At 35.2% G+C, this 14,743-nt stretch overlaps 3 protein-coding genes across 3 annotated transcripts; 2 read left to right on the forward strand and 1 right to left on the reverse strand.

Moving 5' to 3' along the window:
• The first annotated feature begins 72 nt into the window (after positions 1 to 72).
• Positions 73 to 2,924, forward strand: LOC113495037 (protein SHQ1 homolog). Its single transcript, XM_026873605.1, has one exon. The coding sequence runs from the start codon at positions 371 to 373 to the stop codon at positions 1,778 to 1,780; it is 1,410 nt and encodes a 469-aa protein (XP_026729406.1). The 5' UTR covers positions 73 to 370; the 3' UTR covers positions 1,781 to 2,924.
• A 2,235-nt stretch (positions 2,925 to 5,159) lies between these two features.
• LOC113495449 lies at positions 5,160 to 7,995 on the reverse strand. The gene is made up of 4 exons (XM_026874173.1): positions 6,891 to 7,995; positions 6,479 to 6,621; positions 6,243 to 6,387; positions 5,160 to 6,095 (listed from the first exon to the last, which is right to left on the reverse strand). Exons 1-4 carry the CDS (start codon positions 7,167 to 7,169, stop codon positions 5,730 to 5,732), a joined length of 933 nt encoding a protein of 310 aa, XP_026729974.1. The 5' UTR covers positions 7,170 to 7,995; the 3' UTR covers positions 5,160 to 5,729.
• Positions 7,996 to 12,329: 4,334 nt separating this feature from the next.
• Positions 12,330 to 14,681, forward strand: LOC113495456 (cytochrome P450 4g15-like). The gene is made up of 3 exons (XM_026874181.1): positions 12,330 to 13,189; positions 13,753 to 13,863; positions 14,322 to 14,681. Exons 1-3 carry the CDS (start codon positions 13,156 to 13,158, stop codon positions 14,552 to 14,554), a joined length of 378 nt encoding a protein of 125 aa, XP_026729982.1. The 5' UTR covers positions 12,330 to 13,155; the 3' UTR covers positions 14,555 to 14,681.
• The last annotated feature ends 62 nt before the right edge of the window (positions 14,682 to 14,743 follow it).

Consider the following 14,743-nt stretch of genomic DNA (forward strand, 5'->3'; position numbering starts at 1 on the left):
CAAAATGAAGTTTTCTTAAATTTACTTGGTACTGAGGTGTGTAGTTAAGGGTCGCCATATTCATTTACCCAATAGGAAATAAAGTCCAAAATGAATAAGCGCGAATCAGCGCGATCAACCCACTTTTGGTCGTATAGTTGTTTAAAAATTAGTCGATTTACAAAAGTTGAAAAATATAGGCACTGCACTATGGCTATTGATCAGGGGAAGGTGAAGTTTACCAGTACAGTACAAGCATGCAAACTGCACGATAAAAAAATGTGCTTATGTGACAGCGCGAGAAGCCGCTTGTTTGGTTGTTGATTTGGTTCAATTCAAAATAACTTTTTAATTATAACACAATCTGCCTTAGTGTAGATGCTTTATCAAAATGTTAACTCCACGTTTTAAGTTAACTCAAGATAGTAATCACATCTACATAAATGTGCATGCACCATACACCAATATTGGTGACACTGAAATAGATGTCGATGGTGAAAATTTTCTATTTGTGTCTAGTCCGTACTTCTTGCGACTGCGCCTGCCTGGTAGAATTGTCGATAATGACAGTTCAAAAGGTTCATACATTTGCGATTCGGGAGATTTTAATTTAACTTTCGACAAGGAGACCCCTGGAGAACATTTTGAGAATCTTGACATGATAACGAGTTTACTGGCTCCAAGAGATATTCCTGATCTAAATCCAAATCTTGTGGAAATGCTCGAGGAAGACGGAATAACATTAGAAAACGAAAAGGAAGCAGATGATGATTACAGTAACAATTTCTCTTATGGTTTCGCGAACAAGATAACGACGGAGTTTTCAAATATTGGCGTCGAATTTCCTCAAATTTTCGAGTTAAAGGTACCAGAAAATGTATCTATTGATGACCGTCATATTAAAAGAATGCAGCATGAGGATGACAAATTCTCTTCTGACCACTACCTAGCAGATTTCTATGATGAAGAGCTTCTAGCCCCATACCTTACTGCAGTAGCCTCTTGGGATAATCAAAGCTTTAACAAAGAAATAGACTTCTCAGAAGATGAAGTTGGGGTCCTCAAGGAATTGCCCAACAAGCACTACTTGCTTAGCAAAAGTGAATACAAGCAAGTGCTTTATGGACTTGTTGACATCCTGTATGCATATTGCTATGATAAGAGGACAACATTAAATGAAAGCACTGTGGAGTCTAGTTGGACTATAAACAAACTATCATCAACATTGAGTTGGTTCTGTACATTTCATGATATGCAACAGGTTTTGATTGCAAGCTATAGGAGGGCTTTAATTCATCCTATATTCAGAAATTTCGATCTCTGCAATAAAGTAAAGAACGATCTTATAAGTTTATTTAAGAAGGGGAAAAAGTTTGTTATAAAATGCATGATTGAAATACATCAAATGTTCAACACTAGCAATGATGCACGATACATTCTAAACCAATTGTACATCAAGGATTATTTAGTTTTTCTACAGAAATGCAGGAATGAGGAATTGGTTGAACTGTATAACAATATAGCCAATATTGAAATAGCCAAGAAAGACCTTGAACTAGATATAGTTGAGTTAGAGGAAGCCGCAGAACTAGTTAAACAGGAAGAAGTCGATAGTGTTATGGAGAATGAGATGGCTGTTAAAATGGCTTCAATGTCGCTACTGACGGGTCTAAGGAAACCTAATCCAGCTTTAATTAATGATGAATCAGACTCATCATTTGATAGCAGCGACTCATCATCTGATAGCAGTGACTCATCCGACTCCTCAGATGATCTGGACTCTGATGATGACCCATCCTGACAGGCGGGTGATTTCTAGGAGTCAACCAAAGGCTTGTAAATAATCTGTCGTGCCTGACAGTGAGAACTACTGAAAAGGAAGTGGGTTCATCCCTGATAATTCAAGTCTAGAATGGATGTGTCTATTTAAGACAGTGAATTAACAGAACAAAGCCCCTAGGTAAAGGACGAGTATAAAAAAGTGAAGTGTTTTGCAAGCCTTTAAGACATAAAAAGACAATTAAAATAAACAGACATTAAACAAAAAGAAATTATTTAGTAATTGTGATTTTAAGATGTAATCTGTAATCTCTGTTAGCTTAGACATTTATTGAAGTCAATGTAGGATCAGATTTTGTTAGTTTCACACTACATAGAAATTTTTAACATAATATTAGGACACATATAAAGTATATATGTATGGTAAATAAAAAAAAACTATATACTGCACTACTATTTCATCTGCATAAATGTATATTATTAATGTTAGAAATAGTATCATGGGGTTAGAAATATGGCAGTTGCCATGGTTTAAAAGAGGCTTGATGAACATAACTATTCAATCAAGTCAAAACACATACTTGCGAAAGTGACAGTTCCTAACAGAGGCTATAAATAGTCACCCCTCTATTTAAAAAAAAAACCTTACCAGAAACATTTTCAATCAGGAGCTCTCTATAGGCATTCTCTTGCAATCAGTTTTATAAACTTCTTAATGTTCCAATATATGAACAAAACCATTCATTTGATATTAGGAGATAATAATTACTAGACCTCGGTTTATTTATTTTTATCAAGTCCTGTATTCTGTTGTGCAAACCCATAATACTGTTGGTGGAGCAAAAAATGAACACTCAATATTAAGATTTCTATTAACTTTCGTGAAGATAATTTATTCTTAAAGTTTAGTGATCCTGAGAGAATATGCATGAGTAAACTGTTGAATCATTAAAATACATAATATTTTTGTATTTTATAGGATAGGCGTCACAATATTATTGCCCTGGATGTCAGCGACACTAATCAAGGCACGACTCAGCCAGATTAATTTTAGAAAGTGGATTTAGTGTACATTACTTAATAGATACGTAAAATTTATGCATATACATTAAAAAATTGTAAAAATGTTGTAATTATTAATCGAATAAAGTGATTATGTAGTTTAATTTTTGCTTTTTATTTACTATTTGTCACTGGCTACGCCGCTTTAGCATACGACTGAGTATTCAAAAAAAGTAGTTTTTTACACTTTAGAAACAGTTGTCAAAAAGAGTAACAGCTTTGCCGTGAAAGTGTATCAGGCGACTTTAATTTTAAACTTTTGGTCTTACTGTTCTATGACCTAGTTAATGTGAGTTCGAATTTAAACTACAACTATTTGAAGAAACGATTAGTTAACCTAAATAAAATGTTTAAACATCGAAGCCATATACAGACAATATTTGCCCTTTTGTTTTATTGATCGTCAGCGATTGCCAATCTTATTGGCAATAGAGCGTGTTTGAATTAAATCGGCTTGCTCGCAAGCTTGAATGGCAACGAGTTTCATTATTTTTTAATGTCTAATCGTGTGCCATTAAATAGCCGTGGGGGGGGTTTCAGTTACAAAGCAGAATAATTCAGCAGAACCATCAGTTACAAATGATGTGGTGACATGGCTGGCAATTTCAATGAATTCAAAAACTCAATCAAGGCTCGTTGTATCCCCAGGCAGTAGATTCCGATGTTGACTGTTGTTAGTCACCTACATCCTTTAATTTAACCCATTGATGTCACACTTAAACTGCCAAGATCGCTCTTACAGCTTATGATTATGCACTAAGAACTTATGATTAGCATATTGTGTGGCTACGACGTGAAATATGTGATCGATAAGAGTATTATGCGAGCCGAAATTGTGCAGAGGCCCGTCTGTAATTAGATGAATCCAGTATTTTCATGTATACAAATATGTGGCAGTTGTTTTGAGCTCTGTGGCTAGCTATTGACCTATTATATTGTTGTTTTTTTACGTTGCAGACTGCATCTGGATTTTATTTTGAATGTTCAAAAATTTTTGTTCACCATTTTATAGTGGAACGTTGTGACTAACAATGCTTGCCATTTTTACAGTATCGTACTCTGTTTACTATTTGAGTTAAGTAAGTCAAATGCATTACGATTCGGTGAGCTCCTACTTTTATCATTTCAAAGTAAATGGTAGTTATGTAGTAAGTAGCTTCATTACTGTGGGTTTTACAAAGATTCTATATTTCTAACCGTAGGTACTTAATAAACTATAGCATCAAAATTGGTTTCAGGCGTCCAGGAGAATAATACAGCAGTAAAAATTTGATATTTTCATTTATTTTTGTTTTGGTTACAATATATCCCGTGCCTTTATATCACACATTTAGTGGTGTTGCTATACACCACTACGGTACAAAATTCATAGGCCACTAGGAGTCTGGGAGGAGAGCTCATTTGTTTCTGTTTTCATAGTAATAAGCAAAAATGTAGGCTGATAGATAACATTAAGAGGCTGATAGAGGCAAATAGTCACATTAAGTAGATACTTCCACGTGTTACCATTTATCATATATCTACAATTATAAGACACATATTTATTTAATAACGGTTTACTTACGCCTATTCATCGGAATAGCCCGACTAGTTTCGAACCTAACTAGAGTCCTCAATAAGGTATTTGACAAAAAAATCTGTTTAGTCGTTTAGTTGATTAGTATTTTTATCTCGTAAACAAAAAAATATCAGTAGTTATACAATGTTTTAAAAACTGTGACGTCACTTACAAGCACGCCTTTTACAAGCAACTGAAAGCACAATACAAGCAAAATGAAAATGATAAATACGTTTTTAATATATTTGATATCTGTCTGACGGACTAAATAGATTTATGTAATTATATTTAGTCAAATACTGTACGAATCGAACTGAATTCAATAATATTGGATAGTCTTAGTATAAAAAACACACTTGATTCAATTTGCAAGTTGTACCTAAGTATTAACTCCACGTATTTTTAAGGTTACATTTAAAATTAAATTTGGTTCTTAGCCTACACACTACCACCATAGCTACCTCTTGAACATACAAATATTATTTTTTGTAAACAACCAGGGCCGGATTTAGGGGCCCAGAGGCCTCGGGACAACAAAGGAGTGGAGGCCCCTTTCTTGCCAAATGATTTAATTAATTGACTTTTTATTAGATGCCTGCTTTGGGCACAGTTATTAAGACAGACACTGTCACTCTTATAGTGTCAATAATATGGGCTTTTACCTTGGTTTCATATAACCACACAATCCCGTTTTTTTATCTTGAGTGCTGGGCCTCTGGGCCTCTGGGCACTGGCCTAAAGTGCCTTATGGATAATACGGCACTGTACACAACTTTTACCAAGTTTCCTTATTGTTTGAAGAGCGGGGCCTCCTAACACAGTTATATGCTTAATTAAAAGGAGGTCTCTACGTAAGATTGAATGTAAAAGATAATTGTTAAAGAATAACCATTTATTTTATTCTTTATTTGATACAATAATTTTGTCCTTATAATAATATCCTGGACCATTCTAACAGTCAGGTAGGCAGGTTCATTAACTACTCATTTTGAGGTCCCTCGGAAAAATATAAGGAAATTAACTCAGGGCCAGTCCAAATTTACCCCAAGCGGGTAATAACGGACAGACGAGGTTTTTCTTTTACTAAAAATGTTGATTGATTTTGTTTAATAAGTATTTATTATTCATTATCAGTTGTTTTTGTAGACAAATAATTAATAAAGACGGACTTATTATTTCTGACACATTTTGTGCGTTATTTCCCTTCAGCGTCCGCAATTACCCCACTCTCCCCTACGTATTATGTTATATGGTTAATATTAGCTATAAATAGTTGCTACTTGCAAGTAGCACAAAACAATGACCCACTAGTCATTACACTTATATGCAGGAAAAAGTTTCCGTATAAAGCCTACCAGTATGGTAGAGGATTTTGGTAATATTCCCAACCGAAATAGTAATTATGTGGAATATGTTCCCCCCACCACGCTATAGGGGAAGCCCATTTGGTGTCTTGGTACCTATAATCAAGCCACCTGTATTTCTGAAGTCCCAAATACGCGTCATAAAAGAAATCCAATACAGGATGAGTATCTACTACTGTAAAATAATGCGTAGTTTGTTTCGATCTGAGTTTTAGTGAAAAGGCGCACATCCCGACGAATCCGTCTACACGGTTGGATTTTCCTTCCATCATCAGATGTAAAGAGCCACCGGAATCAAAACCAAACCTTCCCCAATATTCCCCCATCACGCAGTGAAACCAGTGCCAGTCGCTCTGAAACAGATGAAGGTGGTTTTAGTAGAACTATGTTGTTAAGAATGAGTAGTAGTGACTACTTTCCTGAGGCGGGTCTATAATTATTTGTTTTAAATTGTAAATAATTATTGGATAAACTCATTTTTAAGAGTAGACATCAGGTACCTTAGGACATGGCCAAACGTATGACTTTGTCTTCACTCCATATTTGTACCACGGTAAAGGTCTACGTTTGAGGGCCTTCATAAATTGAAATCCGATCACCATGCCTAGATCAAGAGCTCGTGGAATACTCGAAGAGTATTCACCCCTGGAGAAGATTGGATAATTACTAATAAGAAATATCTTTAATAATTTTATTAATAACTTACTTTTATTTTTCAGAATATTCCATGACTTACCAACCAGACACAGCCCGATAACACATAACCGCACCCGAATACGAAAATTGTGATCCATAAAATCGATACGTGGCGGCCCAAATAGATAGGTCGTACAAGCATGGTATAGGATGTGAAGCATTCATTTCATAGTCATATTTATACTGAAACAAATTCTAAACTGGTTATCCAGACCATGTCTACATTCCCATAATTAGGTAATCTTGGTGCACAAATAAAACAATTTGTCGTGTTGAAGAGACAAACATTCATTGTTTGTGGCAGACCTGTGCTGATATTTCAGTCTTTGGGATAAAATATTATACATATTTTCTTGATTTATCATTTTATAAACCACTGACGGACTATTGGACTAAACAGACTTTTTGTCAAATACTCTATTAAAATGAGCATATAAATAAATGGAGCTTACCAATGGATGATAATGAATGCGTGACGGTGACATATATAAAGAACTGTTCCATACATTTGCGTCCACATCGTACCAACCCCCTAGAATTTTCTCCAAGTGTTTTTCATTCTCATATGTTCTGAGAACCAGTTCTGTGGGCGTGGCAGTGGTGAGGATATGTCGAGTTGTCAACACTGCGCATCCTGCTAGCAAAACGTATCTTCTGTAAACTGTGCAACAGTAGCAACCAAGTTGCCAGGCTTTTTCCTGCAGGAAAATGTCTTGATCAGGGTAGTTCATCAAATCACTAGCCAAGTAAATTTTCAACAATCGTTTTCGTTGATTGTAAAAGCTCTAACCTTTATTGATTATATTATATTTAATTAATATTATAATTATAAATATAAATGATTATATATATTTGTATCTCTATTAATATGGATACTTCATGGGAAAAGACTCAGTACTTTATTTCAGGCATGCACGGGGACAATGGAGATAGAACTAATTCTGACTATTGGTATTTTTATGTTAAAAGTAGCTTTTCATTGTAGCATAAAAATGAAAGAAAATTGGCAGATGGCGACTCGCTGGCCCAAAAATAGGTCCCTCATTATACCGCTATGATAGGCAGTAGGCATTCCGGTTCCGTTGTGTGCCACTACTCTGCAACAGCAGCCCAGACAGAGAGGAAATTCACCCGAACCTTATTAGATTCTAACTGAGTATGATGATGTGCCTAAGCAACAATAAGCACTGGGGGTCTTCCTTTGAAGTAGTAGGATAACACATCTTAAAAGAAACAAACAAACTACTCGTACGAGACGTCATGTCTCCTACAATAAACAGTTTTATTAAGAAATACATCTCTAAGCTATTTGATTCACACGCATCAGCTAGTAACAATAACAATTAGTTTCCCCCTGCATGCCAAAGGCCTTCCTTCCCTCCTTCCATTTATCTCGGTCGAGATTCGCGAGAGAAGACGCCCTGAGGACTTTTGAATCTATGATTATTACACATCTAAGTTACCTGGCGAAATTTATTACGAAATGTTATTTCCACTTAATTATTTAAATAATTAAGCGTTTTTTTTTATTAATTCTAACGATTGTAGAAAATTCACTTGAGTAGAATGGCTGGCGCCGATTTCTGTCTTATTTTTGTTTTAGAGATACTCGTACTCACTATAGTAGGAAAATTATAAGTCTGTTTATAATTTGGAGAAAGACGGTAGGGTCTCTCTCGTTCCTTAAAAAACCACGTATATGGCACATACATCTTTTCTTCTACTCTATAGTCAGGTGTTTTATAGGTGCTGACTATCTCTGTGTCGGTACCATTGACGTATATGGTCTTTGCAGTAGTAAAAAACCCAGGGTAGTGGTACCTCTCCAGCCATGGTGTATAGTATGTGTACGTCTCTTGTATGTAGCTCAATAAAACAGTGAACCTGAAAAAGTTCTCGGATTTATTATTCACAAATAAGCTAACTAAAGCTGTGAACAGTGCACATAATTATGTTTGCGTTCACGATCTCACATAATAATATGTATGTCCTTGGTGTCTTGCAATACTAAACATTATTAAAAACTAGGACCTGAAGAAGAGAGACGTTATTCGTGCGCAGTTTTCTTCCATAAATTGTTAGATGACGGTTTTTTCGGATACCAAAACAGAAATATAAAACAAACACACTCCATCATTTAATAATGAATCAGTCTCACGATATTTAAGTACTATTAGAGTAAGAGCCTGTGGACGCCAGACCTACGTTATTTTATAAAAGCTGAAAGTTTGTCAGCGGATGCTCCCAACATATGTAGGTAAGAAAAATTGTTAAATGTTTTTATTTGATCTAAGAGCCCGTGAACGCTGGGGTTCACGGGCTCTTAGATCAAATAAAAATAATAGATTAAAAAAATCTAGATAATCATGTTCATAAATGTCAAATTTTAGCAAATTTTGTCAGTTTTTATAGTTGTAAATTGTATTCTCATCGGGTTTGAAGCTACCCAGAAAATTTGCAATGCAACGCACAAAACACCCACATGTAAAACGCGGAGATCGTACAATGGGTATGGCGTAGTGAGAAAGTCGTTTGAAACATTCCGCAATCCATGCGTTTGCTCTGCACGTTCCGTGTTGTGGGTTCGATCCCCGCATAAGACAGGCAATTGTGTGAACCACATATATTATATTACCTGTGCTTGAGTGCTCTTTGTGCATGCAATTTAGATATTTTGCTTGCAAAACCCTCAAATTAAATCTAGATCTCAACAAGTCTAAAAAATATCTTTAAACTAAGCCATTTTTTTAAAATTAGGTTATCTAGTATGTACTTACCACAATAGTTGCATCTTGTCAAGTGACTCGACTCTTGAAATAACATCACAATGACAGAAACAGGAATTCCAATCTCCTTTATAGTCTGATAAGAGAAAAGGGGATGCCAGAGTAAGAAAGGTGACTAAAAATGGGTAAAATACTAAATTGTCCGGTTAAGTAGTGTAGAAAGAGGTTTCTAATTTTATAAAATTAGTAAATAAAAGCCGTCTGTGTAAGCCGTCGCGTGATGACAGATGCCACTATAATATATTATAAAATGATTGAAAGAAATGATAAGATGTCGTTCCCGCTGTTTGTAACTAAATGAAATTATTTATGCATTTTGATCCTCGATCCATAGATCAAAATAACCGTATTCTGTCGTTTACAGTTTACTCACTATAACCATATCTATGTTAAAATCTGTTCTAAAACAACGCTCAGTTGTTTTAGTTAAAATGGTATTAATGGCTTTTGTGCTTAGCTTTTAGAATATTGTCTATGATATGAGCGTAGTGACTTAAGTTAAATATACAAGAAACAAGTGGGAGTTTTGGTCTTTGATGTCGCAGCACAATTTCCTTCATTCCTAACATCTGTCAATAATGAAGGTGAAATGTTTGTTACATCTCAAAAAATGCACTTCGATTGTTACAATGAACTCTTTTAACGCCTATATGTCGATAAATCAGATTTCTTGGACATGGATTTTTCAGGAATGTTAGAAATTCAGACCACTTAGTATATTCTCAGTTTGAAATAAATTAATGATATTTAAAATAAGAAAAAATAATAATATATGGACTGCACGGATAGCCGAGTGGTTGAGGTCATCACGACAAACCCACTATGAGCGATTTGTCGCGATTTCGAGCCCCGCGTAGGACAAACATTTGTGTGACCTACGAATGCTTGTTCTGACTCTGGGTGTCTTTGTGTATGTGATTTGTATGTTTGTAAAGCCCCCCGCGACACAAAGATTAAATTCCTTACTGCGGGAGTAGTTTTTTTTTGTAAGAATATAGACGTACCGGTAAAGTAAGTGCTGTTGTTGCATGGCATGGCTTATACCAGGGCCCCGACTCTGCTATCTACAATCGCCGATGAATTAATGGTAATTGGATTAAATTTAAAACTATTCCAATTCTCATTTGGCATTATTCAAACAATATAATTGGAAATTAATGGTATTGACCGTGAGTGTTCCGAACCGTACTGGACTTCCAATAATTGTGTCGGGAAAATGCTTACAATAATGGAAATAGTGTCGATTTAATACAATTTGCAGTAATTCAGCGGCCATTGTAAATAGCAGAATTTAGGCCTAGGAGGCTGTTACTCATGAACCTGATACCTGTTTTTTTTTTCACAGATGATGTATCACTCCACACAAATCCATACTAATATAATAAATGCAAATGTACTCTGTCTGTCTCGATTTCACCCCAAAACTACTGATTGTAATCAAATTTGTTACACAGATAGTCTAGCTAGACTCTAGAGCCTGAGAAAAGACTAGGTTACTTTTTAACCGGAAAAAGGGATGTAATGGTAATGTTGGTAATGGTTCGATATGTAGCGGGCGGGCCTGTACGCATCATGGTTTAAGCCAGAAATAAGCAAAAATTGTAACCATAGCAACTGTCAGAATGCCGTTGTTATTGTCATTACTTTTTGAAGTTACGACTAGAATAGTTTGTGGAGAAATTTTGTCTGTAGGTATTGTTGTATTATCATTGATTATATGAAGTTCCAAGTTTAAACACGGGTAACACCGCAGGGGCACAGCTAATCTTCTATTAAAGGGTTATTTATAATAATCATATTCTATGGAGAAAGCTTGTTCATTCAATTTTAAGCTTTGGGACGGAAGCATTAGGTTCCTAATAAAATTCAATAGTAGAATTTCATCACGGTAAACAAAGTTTTATTTGATCCGTAATTTATACTGTCAAATGGATTTTAAATTGTCTTCAATTTGTCAACTAGCGGTTTCCTGTACATCTTCTTAAAGTTATGTTTAAGCCGCGGTTTCACTCGGACAAAATTTATTAAAATAACCATTTATCCTAATGTTTTGTTATTAATAAGTTCTTTTTCATTAAAATTTGGATTGGTCCGCATTATGAAAAATGAAACACTATTAAACCGCCGTCTGCCAGTCTATCCGTTTGTCTCTCAACAGGCTGTATCTCGTGAAATTCAACGTGATAGATAGAAATTTGGAATTTTTATCCGAATTTTTGCTGCCGAAAAAACAAGAATAATAAAGATTGAGGTTCAGCAAATTTTTTAAGGTCTTACATTTGTTGGGTGACTAGAATATAAGGACGTCCATCTTATACCTATTGAAACCGCCACACTATACTATATTTTAACAAATAAATTTATCTTAATCTTTATCTTTATTTCGGTAGCTAATTTAATTAACAGAAAAAAGAATTTTATTTTATTGCAGTAATCACAGCCAATTTAAGGTATTCCCAAAGGTAGAACAATGAAAAAACTGAGACCTTGTGAATTTTTTACTCCAACCATACATCTACCTGTACATCTTATTAAAGTTATGTTTAAGTTACCTGTACACTGTACATAAATTTGTCCATTTGTGTTGTTATTACTAGGTTTTTTGAAATAACAAGTAACACTATTAAAATTTGGGCTGGTGCGCAATATGAAAAACGAAACATTATTACCGCTGTCTGCAAGTCTATCCGTTTGTCTAACAACAGGCTGTATCTCGTGAAACGTGATAGCAAGGGATTTGGTATTTTTATCGGAATTTTAGCTGCCGCAAAAACAAGGAAAATAAAGATTGAGATTTAGGATTTTTTTTGCGGTCATACTTTGTCGCACTCACAATTTGTCGATCCTTTTTTTTTAATTTTAATTTTACCTTTAATTTTTTTGACACCCAGCCAAACTATTTTCTTCAGTCTATTTGTACGGAACCTTTTTTTTGGCGGTTCTCTGTTAGTGCAGGCTTATTTTCAGCAATGAAAACAACTCTTAAAAGATGAAGAAAAACATGATAGATAGAAATTTGTGCTGCCGAAAAAACAAGAAAATAAAGATTGTGGTTCAGCAAATTTGTTAAGGTCTTACATTTGTTGGGTGACGAATAGGCAAATATATGGATCGCCAAACCAAATTATTCTCTGCAGTCTATTTGTACGGAACCTTTGTTATAGAACCGGCTCTCTGTTAGAGCAGGGTTATTTTTAGCAATGAAAATGGTTAGAGGGTAAAGCGTAACCTTGACAAAACAACATCTTAATTCACCATTCCCTATAAAAAATATAAGATAAATGAACTCTATACAGATGAAGAAAAACATTAATGATTAGCGTTAGGGTTAAGCGACAGATAAACATACATTTACATTTAAAATTCATTCTGTCATTGGCCGAAACTGCACGTTAAAAAAAAAACATCTGTTCTTGAAATTACCTCAGGCGGTTACAAATAATTACCCTTGGTATAAAGTGTACGTATTCAGAATTTGAAGTCAGTTTCAGCTTGTGTATTGCAATGTTTCCATTGTTGGTGATTCTAGTTTTTGTGTTGGTATGGATGTCTTGTCGGGCTAGCTCTGTCACAGGGCTGCCAACATTCCAAGGCTGGTTACCAGTCATTGGGCATCTGCATAAAATAGTGGTGTGCGACCAGAAAAGTGAGTGTTGTACAAAGTCTGGTTAATCATTGAGTTTCATTGTTTATTAGAACTTTTGCTTTTATTTGGATTTGTAATAGTTTTCATCTTATCTCACAGAAGGACAGAATTCCTTAAGTAGCCATTATTATTTCTATAAGGTCTGTATGTAGGTTGTAATTTAAAAAAAATGATTTTACGAGAGTCACAAATTAAGTACCGTTTTTAAAAAAAATTACTTCCATTACAGGAATTTGGGACCTTTATAAAAAAATATCTGAAGAGACCACAAAAAATAGCGGTGTTATGGCAATTTACTTAGGACCAAGAGCATATACGAGTAAGTTTAATTTGATAAGAATGAATATGCCTTATCATCGGCCTTGCCTTTTTACAAGTATGTTGGGGTCGGCTTCCTTGAATAATGAATTGATGAACTAGCCTATGATTTGAAAATACGGCTGCTGCGGCTTTACGAGCTAATTACGGGATATATTTCTTTAATTCTTTAATGGAACCGAATCGAAAGGAAGGACCGAGTGTTGTGGTGCAACACTTGGTCCTTCCTTTCGTAGTCAGTTCGAGACAGCAAAACTTTTTACGTCACGGTCCATCAAGCTGCAGGGCTTCATTTGACTAACTTTAATTCTCTCCTTGTTTTTAATTTCTACCTTATCTTACTAATATTATAAACGCGAAAGTTTGTTTGTATGGAAGTTTGTTCCTATTTCTCTCAAAAAACACTTAACGGATTAAGACGAAACTTGGTACACAGATAGTTTATAACCAGGATTCACACGAGATAATTTTTATGCTAAGTTCCCGATGGGATCATTTTCGATTTTTAGCAAACAAACCAGAGGACAACAGTTAGTATATTCATAAGTATATTTTCCCTTTCAGTTATATCAGACCCGGATGCCGCTCAAATCGTTTCTCGTCACTGTCTGGAGAAGCATTATATTTATGAAATTGCCAAGCCTTGGCTTGGTAACGGTCTACTCACTGCCGACAGTAAGTAAGAATAGTTGTAATTCTGTAAATTATCTATACTGTCAAAAGTGGGTTAGGCCTTTTTAGCATTGATCACCATCCGTGTATATTCAAGCTTCTAATCAGCCTCTGAAAACGTTGTAAATTTCTCCAAATCCATGAAAAGCTAATCCTTTGCTTGGCTAATGAAATATGCATAATAATAAATCAAAATTATATATTTTCATAGTAACTATCGTGAGTATGATTCATTATCAAATGATGAAACGGTTTAGTCACGCGTTCTAATCTCCATTGCTGAAACTAGTCCGTTTCAGACCCAACCGGAGTCCTTAATCATGAGCTAACGCGGCGGCGCTGAGTCGCGACCCGAATTGGGCGAAAAATCCTGATGAATACCCGTAATTCAACCGTCGCATCATTAAAAAGTTATTTATTGTTTGAAAAATAGTGTGAATTCATTAATTCAATGTCACCAGTTCCAACATGGAAGAGGAATCGAAAAATTATGAATCTAGCTTTCACACAGCAAGTGCTAAACGGATTTATCTCTGTGTTCAACACCCAATCACGAAGACTCGCAAAACAGTTTGAGGATAACCCTGAACGAACCTTTGAGCCACATACGATGCTCTTGACAAACAACCTGGAGACCATTTGCAGTGAGTCGTGTTTTGTACATTTCCTGACACGTTTACCTCTCTACATATGAGAAAAACGAAGAAAATTTGTGTGTGCAAAGTTTCAACCTTCAAATTTATTCGTTACCAAAAAGATTTGCTTTTCTTGAGCTTATTTCTAAGAAACCAGTGTCGTCAGTCCAACTAGCACTCGACCAGATTATTTTCTACCTAGTATTAGACTTAAGATTGTCCAGCCCTAGGCCCGCGGGCCACAATGT

This window comes from Trichoplusia ni, chromosome 6 (assembly GCF_003590095.1).
Source record: "Trichoplusia ni isolate ovarian cell line Hi5 chromosome 6, tn1, whole genome shotgun sequence".
In the NCBI taxonomy this organism is placed as follows: Eukaryota; Metazoa; Arthropoda; class Insecta; order Lepidoptera; family Noctuidae; genus Trichoplusia; species Trichoplusia ni.